The following is a 15267-nucleotide window of genomic DNA, read 5'->3' as shown; positions in this document are numbered from 1 at the left end:
TCAGTCTGTCCTTATGATAGCACGTGTAACCTTGAATATTCATTTCCCAGGCCCTGTCCACTTGAAGCCACGTCTCAGTTATCCCCACAATATCGTATCTGCCAATTTCCAAATGAGCCTCAAGCTCATCCATCTTATTTCTAATGCTTTGTGCATCCATGTATAGTAATTTTAATTTGTTACTGCTCTCACCCTTCCCATCAACTCCTATTTCACTCAACCTTACAGCATGATCCCTTTTTGAGTTTTCTGCCTCATTGCCTTGCAAGGAGAACCATCCTGTGGTACTCAGAGGTAAAAGGGAAAACAATGACCACCGTTCGTCAGTTTCAGAGGAAGCAATCAGGAGGAGTGACAGTGGTATTTAGGGTGATAGTTCATTAGGCATGACCAGCAACACAGAGGAAAATGCAGGGAGATAGGGGAGGGGACAGTGGTAGAGGTCTAGGTGGTTAGGAGGTGAGGAAAAGAATGTACAAGACACTGAAGATCCAATTTAGAGGAAAAGAAATTTTGGAGATGGGGGGAGCCGATGTAAAGGTAGGAATTTAAGCATGGGCGAGCATTTTAAATGAGGCATTGGCTAAAATAAAGCCGCACTGGATGAAGGGAGCAAGCTACAAGCCTTTGGGTGAAGTGATCTTTTGAGGGACCATTAGAATATTTAAGCTCAGATATCACATTGGCATGGATAAAATGATGGATGAACTTGAGGCGGAGGTGAGTAATGTTACCAAAAGTGGGAGAAAATCAGTGATAGAGCTAAGATTGGACTTTGCTGGTGGGGCAGGGTGTGGGATGTGACTTTGGCTGTTAAAAGTTAGTTCAGCTCACAACAGTGGGAAAAGGTGTTGGGCCAGAGAGTAGTTTATTCATCCTTTTCTTTTAAATGATAAAAGTAAAATCATGAAGGAGAAAATGGAATGTCCAGGATGTTATTTTTTTGATGTTTTTGTACAACAAAAGGTCCTAAACAAAGACAAGTGACTGGGGCTACCATCATTGTCTCTGCTTATAGACTGGTCACAGCTGCTGGTTTCAGTATCAGTGTTTGTGCTCAATTAATTGCAGGAACGATGGGCCGATTGTCCTTCTTCTATACTGTGACACATCTGTGATTCTGAATTTCAATAACTCATGGCCTTTGTGGCCAGTAATCCTCAGCTAATCTGCTCAAACTACATATCACTCTGGGCAGACTCTCGTAACACACAACCAAAGGCAACAGAGTCTAATTTATTTCTTGCTCAAGAGAAAATGCACAGTTTCTGTTCTTTTGATATCTAACAAGAAACTGATTAAAGCCTGGACTGTAGTCAGAGGGTCGTTGCAGCTCTGGACCTCTCAAACAGTCTGACAATGTCCTTCAAACTCTTATCAGGGATTGTCGATGTTTATTTGGTATTGCCAGACAACAAAGTTCTCATTTCATTTCTCTGTCATTCATGCCATCTTGAGAGGTATTTCACTTTAGCTATCTCTTGATGTGATCACACTGTTTAACACCATCTCTGCTGTCAAATGCCATGGATTCTTCCCACTGATTGATTGGCTGTCATGTTTCAGAATTTTGGGACCATTTTCCACTGAAAGGATTTAGAAAAAAATACACGCTTTAATGTTTTCATTCGGCAAAGTGCATTCTTACAAAGGTTTAAAGAGGCACATAGGCTAAGTTATTTTTTCCAGTCTACATAATAAGCAATTTGTTAGCTTGTCCGAGTTATCAAAATACCTCAAGCCCAAAGTACTTAATTCTGCTTATGTACGAGACACAGTAAAAGTGAGAAAGACAAATTGAGAGAAAAAGAAAGAGGTTCTTTAAAATAGGAAAGCTGTCATTGAAAACAGATCTTTAAAGATCTGGAAAGCTTTAGAAAAGTTTAGGAAGGCAGGTATACTAGTTATAGAGTCATAGAGATGTACAGCGCGGAAACAGATCCTTTGATCCAGCTCGTCCATGCCGACCAGAATCCCAACCCATTCTAGTCCCATTGCCAGCACTTGGCCCATAACACTCTAAACATTTCCTGTTCATATACCCATCCAGATGCCTTTTAAATGTTGTAATTTTACCAGCCTCCACCACTTCCTCTGGCAGCTCATTCCATACGCGTAACACCCTCTGCATGAAAAAGCTGCCCTTACGTACCCTTTATATCTTTCCCTTCTCATCCTAAACCTATGTCCTCTAGTTCTGGACTCCCCCACCCCAGGGAAAAGACTTTGTCTATATATCCTACCCATGCCCCTCATGATTTTATAAACCACTAATGAGGTCACCTCTCAGCCTTTGACGCTCCTGGGAAAACAGCCCCAGCGTGTTCAGCCTCTCCCTGTAGCTCAAATCCTCCAACCCTGGCAACATCGTTGTAAATCCTTCTGAACTCTTTCAAGTTTCACAATATCCTTCCAATAGGAAGGAGACCAGGATTGCATGCATTATTCCAAAATTAGCCTAACCAACGTCCTGTACAGCCATAACATGACCTCCCAACTCCTATACGCAATGCTCTGACTAATAAAGGAAAGTATACCAAACGCCTTCTTCACTATCCTATCTACTTGTGACTCTACTTTCAAGGAGCTATGAATCTGCACTCCAAGGTCTCTTTGTTCAGCAACACTCCTTTGGACCTTGCCATTAAGTGTACAAGTCTTGCTTTGAAATATTAAGTTTAATTAAGTCAGCCAATTTACCAAAGTGGGGAATTACGCAACATGACAAATAAATATATTATAGGCAATTGTTTCTATTGTAAATATATGATATTAGGTCAAGAGTTTAAAAAAATATAATCCATAGAATATCAGCTTCAGATCAGGTAGGTCATGAATGATCTATTTCCTTCTGCACAGCCCAAAGAACATGCTTTACCACAGACTCAATTTCAACTGTACAATATGACAATTTTCCATCTTCTACACCACCTGTCCTGTTGCTATTGCAGTGAGATTGACAAATTGCTCATTTCACACAACATTACAGTCACCAGACAGAGGGGTTTGATTCCGGCACACACAGCTGGGATCTAATCTACATATCTAATCTACGTATCACCCAATCACTTTCCTTTATATTCCAACATGATGGTGACCAAAACCTAATCACATTATCATAGAGACAAAACAAAAAGGTACATTTCACTTCAACATCAAAACAAAATCCTAGGCATTTATTTAATTGGTTGTCTGATTGTGGGTGACACTGACAAGTCAGCTTTTATTCAACAAGTCCGTGAGGCATTAGTCACAATGTGTGGGACTTGATGGAGCTTTTGCTTTCTACAGTGTTTCTTGACCTGCTGAAGCAATGCTGGTGTTGTCCCTTGAAAAGTAAGAAACTAGGACATAGATTGGTAACATGGTATTGAACAAACAGATGTTTATTACCACTTATTAATGTAATTAAGTATTACATTCACAGACACGTGTGTCTGGGCTTGCATTACGTGATTCAATTACAAAAAGCAGTATGCTTCCATCAGCAAGTGGCTTGAGATAAGATGGAGATTGACACCCGTATCCCCTAAATCACGTGCTTTGATATAGTGATGATATCATGAGCGTGTCACTACTGTGACACATAACATAACTACTGGCTTCTGGTCTTTTCAGATGTAACTTCATGATCAGTAATGACTTTGCATGATCTGGGATGGTTGTATGTTCTAGAATTCTTTGCTGATACCCATGTATTTGTATTTCTAACTCTGACACTGTGTCCAGTGCAATGGATTGGTAGTTCACTGTCTGCTTGATTGTTGTGTATGTCCTTCACAGATGGAAGAGAACGAAAAAGAATGCCATCTGTTTGGAAATGATTAGACAATTGGTTGCTAGGCAAAGTCATTCACTTGCTTTCTGAGCATTAGTTGTGCTGGAGATTATAGTCTCCCCATTGGTGTTACATGCAATGTAGAAATCTTGTTTTCTTGTTTACACTCATAGATTTTATCATGTGTATCATACATTGTACTGGACCTTTTGAATGTGGATAGTGGAGTGACAATATCCAATGGGTCACTCTCCACTTTTGTGTGCATGTCTTGAATCACTTGACTAGACAAATTGTGTTCCATTGTCAGATACGCTGTTATAGGAAACTGAATAAACTGAAGATAGTGGTCATTGTGTCTGTGATAATTACATTCTTTGCGTTGCTAGGTTGTTGAATGATGGAAAATTTAGAGAAGTAATCCAAACAAGGATGTAGTCTTCCCTATACACTGTGAATTGACCTGTTGCCTATTTCCTCCAAGGAGTCAATAAAACATCACCTGGACATAAAAGCTCTGTTAGTTTTGGGGTTGATCCTTTTGGTATATCTCACACAAATTTATGAGTTATTGAACATCCTTATCCATCTCTGGTCAGTGCACACTCTCATGCTCGCATTTGGTGCATTCAATCCCAATGTGTCCCTGCTATAGCATGGCTGATATCCTGGCATAAAGGCATTAGGGCTTATTTACCTTGGAAATGACATACCAGGACATACCAGGTTCAACTCTGTATAGTCAAAATAATAATTGTTTCCAGCTACTTCTTTACTGCTATTGAGTTATTCATGGATAATGGTCTTTTGCAACTCTTGTAGGTAGTCATCTTCACCAACTGCTGACAGCAACTGCTCACACTGATTCTGCCTAAAATCTAATCAATCATTTTCAGTTTCACAATCAAGAGAATCCATGTGTCAATCAAGAAAATATTTTGTTCTTTGTGTGTATTGGATAATCAGGTCAGTGTGTCAGATATAATCATCCTTGTGTCTGACTGAAGTGCCATATCCTCACTCAGATTAATAGATGCATTTGTGAGCAGTTTACAGCAGGTCATTTCAACCATCTTAAATGTTTCAATTATGAATTTCTCACTAAATCAGTGGGTGTGAAATTACAGGATGCCAAATACCGGAGCTAAATATTTCTCTTGATATCAGAAAAGTTTGCTTAGCCTTTTTGTGATGCATCCACTTTGAGAATTATGTCTTTCCTGTGGTCGGGTACTGCAAGATTACATGGGAAACAGAAATGTAAAAATCCAAGGTAACATCGCAAATCCTTGTTATCGTATGAGGCCAGAATTTGTTTCACATCCTCTATTTAACTTGGACAGAGACAGCCTTCATGAATGGAGCAAATTGTCCCGTAAGTGTTTATTTGGCTGACAGTACTGTGTACTTAAATACTGTTAAATCTATGTTGGGGGCTTTCTGCCATCAGTAGGTGAGGTTGTGGTCTGATCCACATCCATGAGCTAGATAAATGTTTTCAGTTGTCCTATCCATGCTCTATTTGAATAAGTCTTGATCTATTGCTCGTTATTATTTTGATTTAGAAACAAAATCATTCCAAAGGCATCCTAAATGTTGAGTGTTCTTGGGATTCTTGTGCTAGATGGACAAGCTGGTATCCATATTTTGCATCCAGCTTGGAATGCAATTTTGCCCTTAAATTTACAATTCTTTCAGCGTCAATATTTATGTGAACAAATTTTTAGTGACAGGTTGAGGCATCTTGGATCTAGGCATGCTCTTATGGTGCCATAAGAGCCCATGGCATACATAGAGGATTGGCTGACTGGCAGAAGGCAGAGAGTGTAAGAAAGGGTCTTTTTCAGGGGGGCAGTGAGTGACTAGTGGAGGTCAATGGTGTATTGCCAGGTCTACAAATATTCACGTGATACGTTAACGAAGGAATTTGTTGCTAAGTTTGTAGATGACACACAGACAGGATGGAGGAAGCAGGGAGATTGCAGAAGGACTTGGATGAACTAGGAGAATGTACAAAGGAGTGACAGATGGACTATAATGTGGGAAAGTGTGAGATTATGCACTTTGATAGGAAGAATAGAGTATTTTCTGAACAGGGAAAGGCATCAGGAATCTGTAGCACAAAGGGAGTCAGGAGTCCTAGTTCAGGATTCTCTTAAGGTTAACATACAGGTTCAGTTGGCAGTTAAGGCAAATGCAATGTTAACATTCATTTCAAGATGGCTGGAATACAATAGTGGGGATGTACTGCTGAGGCTGTATATAGCTCTGGTCAGACTGCACTTGGAGTAGTGTGAGCAGTATTAGACTCCATAGCTAAGGATGTGCTGGCCTTGAAGTGGTCCAGAAGAGGGTTACAAAAATGATTTTGGGGTTGAAAAGCTTGGCTTATGAGGAGCAGTTGAAGATTCTGGGTCTGTACTCAATGGAGTTTAGAAGGACGAGGGGAGATCTCATTGAAACTTACAGATACTGAGAGGGCCAGATAGAGTGGAAATAGAGAAGATGTTTCCACTAGTAGGAGAGACTAGGACCTGGGAGAACAGCATCAAAGTGAAGGGACAACCCATTAGAACAGAGATGAAGAGGAATTTCTTTAGCCAGAGGATGGTGAATCTGTGGAACTCTATCACAAAAGGCTGTGGAATCCAAGTCATTGAATGTATTTAAGACAAGGTTCTTGATTAGTAAAGATATCAACAGCTACGGTGAGAAGGCTGGGGAATGGAGCCTTATCATCCTTTAAAATGCATGTGATGGAGCTACACCAATCCATGTGACAATCAATCCTTCAAATTACACAGCTTCAGTCCTTCTCATCAGTTCTACTTGGAACTTCTCCCAAAAATGCAAAATGCACTTCTGTGGAGGATAAATAAATGAGATTGTACCATCCCTTGTGGCGCACCCTTATCACCCTTAAAATTGGTGATTGTATTGAAGCAGTCTGGGGACAGACATTTCAGATCTTTAACTGATTTGATTGCATTTTAAGTGGTCTGTTCACCACAGTGAGTGCAGATTGAATCTCATGTATGAGATTATACAGAGCTCTGTGCGTAACAGTAATCCTGACACTACTGGACTGCTCATGTTTACCAGGTAGAAGATTGCAGGAAATCAATTTGAGCTTCTGTACTGAAACCACAGTGTGATTCTGCCAATGCATGGAATTAGTCATCCATTATAGACTGAGAAAGTCTCTTGTAGGTTGTACTATGGAGCACCATTTGCTCAGGTACGTGACTTTCAGGATGTGAATGATGAAATGTTAGCGCAAGCAATTGTGTTGCATTAAGCTTTTAGGATGTGTCATTTTAACTTTTCAGGACATATGTGTTAATGGTTGTGAAAACCGATGATCACTTTATTCCATTGACATGATACATGAGATTAACAGCATGGAAAATACAGGCACCATTTGAATTGTGCCTTTCACTTGGTTGACTCTGAATCTCATGGTTCCATCATCTGAACACATCCCTTGCTGCTAGTGTTGCGGTGCTACACTATCTTGTTCACCTGTTTTCTTCTGGGATCTGACTTGGCCTTTGTGAGTGGATTTTCTGTACGTGTGCCCAATGCCCTTTGGTGCCACACACTTTTCAGGTGTCAAGATAAACTGGGCAGCTTTTGGGTCAGTATAACAAACTCACGTTATAGATTTTGTCGGATTGTTCCACTTTACTCATGATAGCATGTATCTATTAGCATGACATGCTCCAAGTGGCCTGACTCAAGAGAAGAGTCTGAGACTTTTATCCTCTCAGGTGACACACTATGATATGAAGATGACATTGTGAGCATGTCTCTTAAAAGACATACTGAGAGACATAACAGTGCATAACTGATGTGATGTATATGTCAGACCAGGCACACACAGCAAATTCTCTTCCCAGAAGGACAATCTAGCATATGAACATATGAATTAGAAGCCCCTCAAGCCTTCTAACTCTCTCAATAATACCATAGCTGACCTGACTGTGGCCACACCACCATTTTTCTGGGAGGTTTTAGGCTCTGATAGGATTAATACTGAGGAGTACATCAAGGATTACACAACAGGAGGTGTCATAAGGATTCGGGTAGTAAAACAGCTCTGAATCTCAAAGGAGGTAGGTCTACCATTTAGGTTTGACCTTATTTTCAGTAACAAAGTCTGTCAGACTAATGTATCTTGTACCTAGTTGCCGTCATGCAATAAACTGCATCTTCTTTAAGACAAGAGCTTCTATTCGTTAAACTACCTTGTAGTTTTCCTCTAGATCAGTCTAGCCCTATCAGTCCCAACGTCAGGAGAATGGTGGCAGCAAATTTACTCTTTGACAGAAGGCAAGTGTGATGAGAATCATCTTACAACACACTCGATACCCTTTGAGTCCCTTGATCAAGAATCACTGCTATGTGGAAAGGAGCCTTCCACTGACCCTCAAAGACACAAACAAATTCTCATTTGCACCAAAAACTAACAGTTTTCACTGTTTTTTTTCTGGTATTATCCCACAAGTTAATTGATTTATTGGATTAAATTTCTCACTCTACCATGACAGAATTATAAAGGTCATGATCGCAAGAGTTTGCAATCATAGAACCCTCCCCCCGCACAAAAATACGCGTGATGCATTTTTTGACTTAATGTATTCACTCATTCAATTGATGTAAAAATAAATGAACTTACTTCCTGTTCCGTTCTTTCACCACCATCCTGGTCATACTCTGGATGCATTGTGCTCGGTAGTTTTCATAGTGCACGTCACGTGTCACATCTTTCAGGTCCTGCATGTGTGTTCGAATCAACATATTTCGTAACCTCACAAAGTCACAGTGAGCTGGATTCTCCACTGCAAAGAGGAACAGCATAGAAAGTATAAGTAGTCATGATTTATACATTAACAGATAGATCTGAGTGGTGCAAAGCTTATCATTGTGCACTCATTTTTGTTATGTGGGTTAGTTAATGCATTGCTAGTTTGCATTATAGCAAGATCCCACAAACACAATGAGACAAATGACTGGTTAATTTGATATTAATGGCATCATTGAGTGCAAATCATTGGTCAAAAGATCAGGAAATCTCTATTGTTCCTTAAATAGCTCCACAGAACCTTTAACTTCCACGGAAACAGAAAAGGGACAGCCTCAGTTTTCATCACATCCAAAGGCTAACACTTTCAACAAACCCACCTTTCCTCAGTGCTATGTGTAGTGTTAGATGAGGTTAAAGCTCAAGTCCCACTACCATTTCATTCAGGTAAGACTGCTACCAAGGGAGCTTGGAAAAGATCGGACATACATCAAACCCAAGTCACTGTGATGGGCCTCTCCAGCATAGAGGAAGTCTAGATGGGAAATTTACATACTGGTCTTGGCAGAACTGTATAGTATTTTGCCCCAAGGCATTGCCCAGTAGCAGTGTGGTCTCTAGACGGTAATCATTAAGTGGTAATATGGAGGAAGCTGTGTTTAACCTAGCTTCACTTTAAAGGCACTGCTTCGTAACTCCTTATAAAGGCGTGGTCTAAAATGACATACTTTGAGACCCAATTGCAGGTGAATTACTAGGGTAGGATTCAGTAAATTAGTGGAAAGCTGTAAATCCTATTTTAAAAGCACTGCATATATTTGAATTCTTAAATAAAAGCAGAAAGTGCTGGAGAAACTCAGTAGAATTGGTAACATAATTGGAGAGAGAAACAGAACTGATGATCACTCTGTTAAAGGGAAATAAGATCCTTCCAACTGCTCTATCTGGGATCCTCAATTATAAACACTTCAGCCTTAGTCCTATAACTGTAGCCTATCCAATCTTTTTTGGAGTGAAAATTCTTCAGTCCGGAAACATCATTGTAAATCTCTTCTGGACCATCTCTAGCATGATCATACATTCTTTGCAATGTGGGATGTGGACATGGCTGGACAGACTATGGCACTGATCCAGCTAAATCACTTTGTGTTTTTCCCTTAAGCAGAGGTGCAAGACAATATTTAGATTAAATAAACCTTTTTAAAAATACAATTACCTTCGACAATACCCCAGGGATACAGTCGGCCCCGAACTCTCCTTCCTTTGGCTTCAACCACAGTGTTGCTACCGATCACAGTGAATGGGATGCTGTCCTGGAAGGGAATGTTAAAGGCCAGATTAAAAGAAAAAATTGAAACTAATACATTGCTTTGAATTTTAATACTTCTGTTGGAGGGAAAATCCACAGCATTGACTACCAAGCAGGGCGATACAGAATTGAGTCACAGAGGGAGATTAATGACCATATTACAAAAAAAAACACACAGATGCCATGTATATATTCCAATTTTTTTTTATTTTCTCATCAAAGGTAAGCATGACTAGGCCAGCATTTGTTGCCCATCTCTAATGCCATAGAGAACTGGTGGCAAATGGACCTCTCAAACTACAGCCATCCAGTTGGTGGAGGGAATGAATATTAGTGCTAGTGAATGGGGTGTCAGTCAAACTGGTTGCTTTATTCTGGATAGTGTTGAGCTTCTTAAGTGTTGTTAGAGCTGCATTCATCCAGGTAAGTGGAAAGTATTCAGCACATCCCTGACTTGTGCCCTGTAGATGGTGGACAAATTTTGGGAAGATACTTGGTGAGTCATTTGCCACAGAATTGTTAGCTTTAAGTGGCAGGTTCAGTTGAGTTTCTGGTCAATGGTAACATCTAGGATGTTGATCTTGCATCCTGCTATTGCATGCTGCTTCTGCTATATGGAATGGAAGGAGTCCTGCATTAGAACTATATCAGGTTGGCATTCCATTTTTAGATATGCCTGCCACTGCTGTTGACATGAAGTCCTGCAATCTCCTTTGATCCACGGTTGGTCCTTGGCTTGTTGGTCTGATAAGTGAGAGGTATGCTGAGCTTTGAGATTACTGGTTATTGATGGCAATTATACTGTTAGTGATGTCTCACAATCCCTCATGGTTGCCCATACTTTAGTTGCAAGACACATTAAAGTCTATCCCAATAGCATGGTGGCAATGTTACACATCATGATGAAAAGTATCTTCAATGTGAAGACCGGTCCATCACCAACACACAAAAAAAAAACAATGGTCACTCCTATTGATACTATCATGGACAAATTCACTTCTGGCAGGCAGATTGGCAACAGTGAGGTCAAATATGTTTTTCCTTGTTGTTGGTTTGCTCACCATCTGCATCTGACCCAGCCTAGCAACTATATAGGACTCTGCAGACCTGGGTAGTGGCATAGCTGAAGACATTCAACAGACACTCCCCATTAAATCTTCCTCACCTTCAGTTCCTGATCTTGTCGTTTAAATTCTTCATCCTCATCAGAGTCACATTCTGGGAACTGGTAGATCTTGATCCCGTAGAATTTGATTTCCTCACGGATCTGAGGAGAAAATGTTAGAAAATGTTAGAAAATGTAACTAGAAAAGGCAGCTCAACTCTTTAAAAGTGAAACAGAGCTTGTTGGATCTTTATTATGAACTGAAGCTTGAATATACGCAATTTTGAGTTCCCTATTTGATGAGCAGAAACTCATGTCACCTACTGGTGGGGGATGCAGCTAAAGTCACCATTCTGTGACAAATGAACATTCCACTTATAGCTCACACAGTACACTCTTGCATAGGCTAAGTAATCTTCAGCAAATCCAATTGTCTCAATGAGTCTTGATTGGCTTCAAGCTGTGTATTTAGGGTTGAATGAATTTTTTCCCCATCATTTGCTAACAGGGTTCAGTTATTTAATGATGGTAGAACCAACTTATAAAAGCAGATGTTCAACTAGTGAGTCACATTCTTTATACGGTTGGAGCTGGAAATATTTCCATGGCAATACGAAACAATTTAATAGTCATTAACAATCTTGCACGGTCAAACTATAGCATGGCGGTTTGGGAAGTAGAACAGCACAGCACTATCAGTTAGAAGTGGATCTGTGTAGAGGTCCCTCTATTCAGCAACTAATCGAATCATTGAATCCCTACAGTGCGGAAACAGGCCATTTGGCCCAACAAGCACACACTGACCCTCCGAACAGTAACCTGCCCAGACTCATTCCCCTACCCTGTATTTCCCCAGACTAATGCACCTAACCTCCACATCCCTGAACACAATGGGCAATTTAGCATGGCCAATTCACCTGACCTGCACATCTTTGGACTGTGGGAGGAAACCAGAGCATCTGGAGGAAACCCACACAGACACAGGCAGAATGTGCAAACTCCTACAGCTAAGGAATCGAACCCAGTCTCTGGCACTGTGAGGCAGCAGTCCTACCCACTGAACCACCATGTTGCCCATAGCTAGCTTGATTTTGATACTCATTGCCTGCAACTGAAAGAAATCCATTCCTCGACACTGCTACCTTCTGACAAACAGAACTTGCACAGGGTTTCTTTTCTGACTTCATTAAGTTCTATTAGAGCCCAACTAAAAAAATCCCAGGATTCAAATTAAATTTGAAAGCATTGGGTTGACATTTCAGGAATTAGCGTGTCACCTGATTCCTGGCAGTCACCATGTTGCTGATAATTCGAGCTGAGGGCAAGGCTTCCTGAGGAAGGGCTTATGCCCGAAACGTCGATTCTCCTGTTCCTTGGATGCTGCCTGACCTGCTGCGCTTTTCCAGCAATACATTTTCAGCTCTTCACCGGTTATTGTTGACTACATTAGTCTACATGGTAGTTGACATTAATAGCAATCCAAAAATATTGAATAAGTAGTCAAGAAATAAAAAATAGTGTAGAGAGGACATAAATACAACTATTAGAAAAAAAAGTACTAGGAAATTAATGGGGCTAAAGGCTGGTAAGTCTTTAGACCTGAAAGAATGAATCCAAAGACATTAAAGGAAGGAGCCAGAGAGATAGTGGATGTACTGGTAGTACTTTTTCAATCATCCTTAGATTCTGGAAAACTTCCAATGTGACACTTTTATTCAAAAGAGGAAAGAAACAAAATTACACTAGTTGGCTTAACATCTATTATGAGGAAAATGTTAGAGCTGATTATTAAGATTGCAATGGCAGAGGATTTTGAACTGCACAATATAATCAGGCAGAGTCAGCATGACTTCACAAAGGAGAAATCATGCCTGGCAAATTCATTAGGATTCTTTGAGGAAGCAACAAGCAGGATAAAGGGGAAACCAGTGGATTATATATTTGAATATCCAGAAGGCATTTGAAAAATTACTATAACCATTAGATTACTTAATAGGATGAGACAATGATGTTAGGATAGTAAATGATCATGAATAGAAAATTAGCTAACTAATAGAAGACTGAGGCAAATAAGTGAAAAGCAAGTGGTGAGGAATGACACAAAGATTCTGCAGAAGGATATAGACAGGTCACATGAATGGGCAAAAACTTGGAGGTGGAATATAATGTGGGAATATGCACTTTGGCTCCAATGCACTTTGGCAGAAGAGTACAGGAGCGAAAATTAAGTGAAGAATGACAGCAGTGGGGGATTTGAAACTCCTCATACCTAAATCACGAAGTTAATGTACAAGTTCAGCTGGTAATTGGGAAGGCAAAGGGACTGTAGACCTTATTTCAAATGTAATGGTAAATAGGGAGGTCCTGCTAGAGCTACACAAGCCACTCGAAATCCACCAGCTTTGCACCCCTCATCCAGGTAAAAATATACTGGCATAGGAGGCAGTCAAGAGAAGGTTTATTAGATTGACCCTAGGTTTGGAGGGATTTGTCATGAGGTGTTCAGTGGGTTGGGCCTATACACATTGGAGTTCAGAAGAATGAGAGGTGGCCTTATTGAACCACGCATTATTCTTAGTGGTCTTGACAGGATAGATGCGGAAAAGTTGTTGCCCCTTGTAGGGGAGCAGAATTTCAATATAAAGGATCACCCACTTAAAGACAGATGAGGAGAAATTTCTTCTGAGAGTATCAATCAATGGAATTCTTCATTGCAGAAGGCAGTACGTATATTAGTGGTTGAGATAGGTAGATTTTGAAATAAATCAGTTAAGGGGTCAATGGTGCTCTATACAATATTGACAACATCAAAAGACTTAACTTCCAGGTTACAACGGAAAAGCCTCTGCCTGTAAAAATAAACAGGCAACAACCTACATTTGTGCCCTATGCAAGTAATCACCTTTGTTGCTCACTTGCCAAAACAGTGAAGCTGAAGTTACATTTTGACAAAACTTCCTCAGAAAACATTAAACATTAAATGAGATTTTTAAAGAGACTTTGAACTACTGGCTGGCCAATCAACAAAAACTCGAGACTGTTAACTCTAGCTTTAGACATTTGGACTCCATTTAAAGACAGTAGCACTGTTTAATTGGTATCTTGCTTTGTATGTAGGTTGTTACGAGTTGAATAATGCCTTTATCCCTTATGAATTGATCTATCCTTAAATGTTTGCAAACATGCCTGTGCTGAAAACTCCTCCCCACTGTCTAAGTGTGTGAAATATAACGCCCACATCTGTCTTAACATTATCCCATTATTTATCTGCTCCTTACAAATCACAGCGAATGCAGGAAATACACCTCCACTGTTTTAACAAAGGAGGAAGAATAAATCACAGTTTGCTACATATAAGTGGTGAGAATAGGGAGAGCAAGTTATTTTAAAAATTGTATTCAGTTTTTAGCAGTTGTGTGTGTTCTGATAAAAGGACATGGCCAGGTCAAGGGGTATTCAGTCATTCTCCCATTTACAATTGGATGTCAGATAAAAATGGCTCTTAAGGTTTTATGAGGAAGGGTCACTCGACCCAAAATATTAACTCTGATTTCTCTCCACAGATGCTGCCAGACCTGCTGAGCTTTTCCAGTGATTTATGTTATTTATTTTCAGGGTGATGGCCTGTTTCATTTGAGCTAGTGCCAGGCATGATGCCCAATTTCTGTTGTGAACAGATAGTCAGTTTTAACCTTACAAAGTCAGGGTCCACCAACTGAGCAAGGACCATAACAACACAGTGGTCAAGTTAAACCAGTTATTTTGCCCACTGTTGGATGTGAGGAGGAATGCTTCACAACTCAGACAAGCATACTCAGACATGCAGGGAGAGATAAAATAAAAAAAGGTGGAGATTATTCGGTTAGTAACAAGTGAAAAAAAAATACCAGAGATCAAACATTTAATTGCCCCCTAAGATATGATCCAATAATCTGTAATGGGAGTTAATAGTCAGGAACTCCTTTGTGGGGATTGGCTGATTGACTAGCCAGAAACTGAGAAGTTAAATTGAGCAAATTGTTCAGTTTAAAAATCTTCAAAGGTCTTCTGGGGGCATTTTGCTGAAATGTAACATCTGCTTTACCATTTTACTGACAGAATATTTTACTTGCAGAAAGCATAAAGCCAAGATTGTTTGGTGCTTTTTCCAGGCCAGAAGCTACTCCAGTGTAGCCAGGGTTAGGGGTGGTGATTGCTGTTGGCACATCAATGGTATGGCACTGACACCTTCACTAATGGCTATTTCAAAATTCTCTGATTAAAAGGCAGTT

At 40.1% G+C, this 15267-nt stretch overlaps 1 protein-coding gene across 13 annotated transcripts in view; it reads right to left on the bottom strand.

Annotated features, from left to right (window-relative positions):
• The window catches only part of LOC122564112 (septin-4-like), a 125833-nt gene that overhangs the window by 15168 nt on the left and 95398 nt on the right, over positions 1-15267 (bottom strand). For 12 of the 13 annotated variants that reach the window (XM_043718685.1, XM_043718686.1, XM_043718690.1 and 9 more), the window contains 3 exons: positions 11057-11158; positions 9799-9895; positions 8457-8619 (listed from right to left, as the gene is read on the bottom strand). In XM_043718685.1, the coding sequence (XP_043574620.1) occupies positions 8457-8619; positions 9799-9895; positions 11057-11158 (362 nt within the window). Of the gene's footprint in view, positions 1-249; positions 1587-8456; positions 8620-9798; positions 9896-11056; positions 11159-15267 lie in introns of those variants that run through there. The other variant, XM_043718687.1, reaches the window with a different exon arrangement.

This window comes from Chiloscyllium plagiosum, chromosome 28 (assembly GCF_004010195.1).
Source record: "Chiloscyllium plagiosum isolate BGI_BamShark_2017 chromosome 28, ASM401019v2, whole genome shotgun sequence".
In the NCBI taxonomy this organism is placed as follows: domain Eukaryota; kingdom Metazoa; phylum Chordata; class Chondrichthyes; order Orectolobiformes; family Hemiscylliidae; genus Chiloscyllium; species Chiloscyllium plagiosum.
This window is presented reverse-complemented; position numbering and strand designations above follow the sequence as displayed.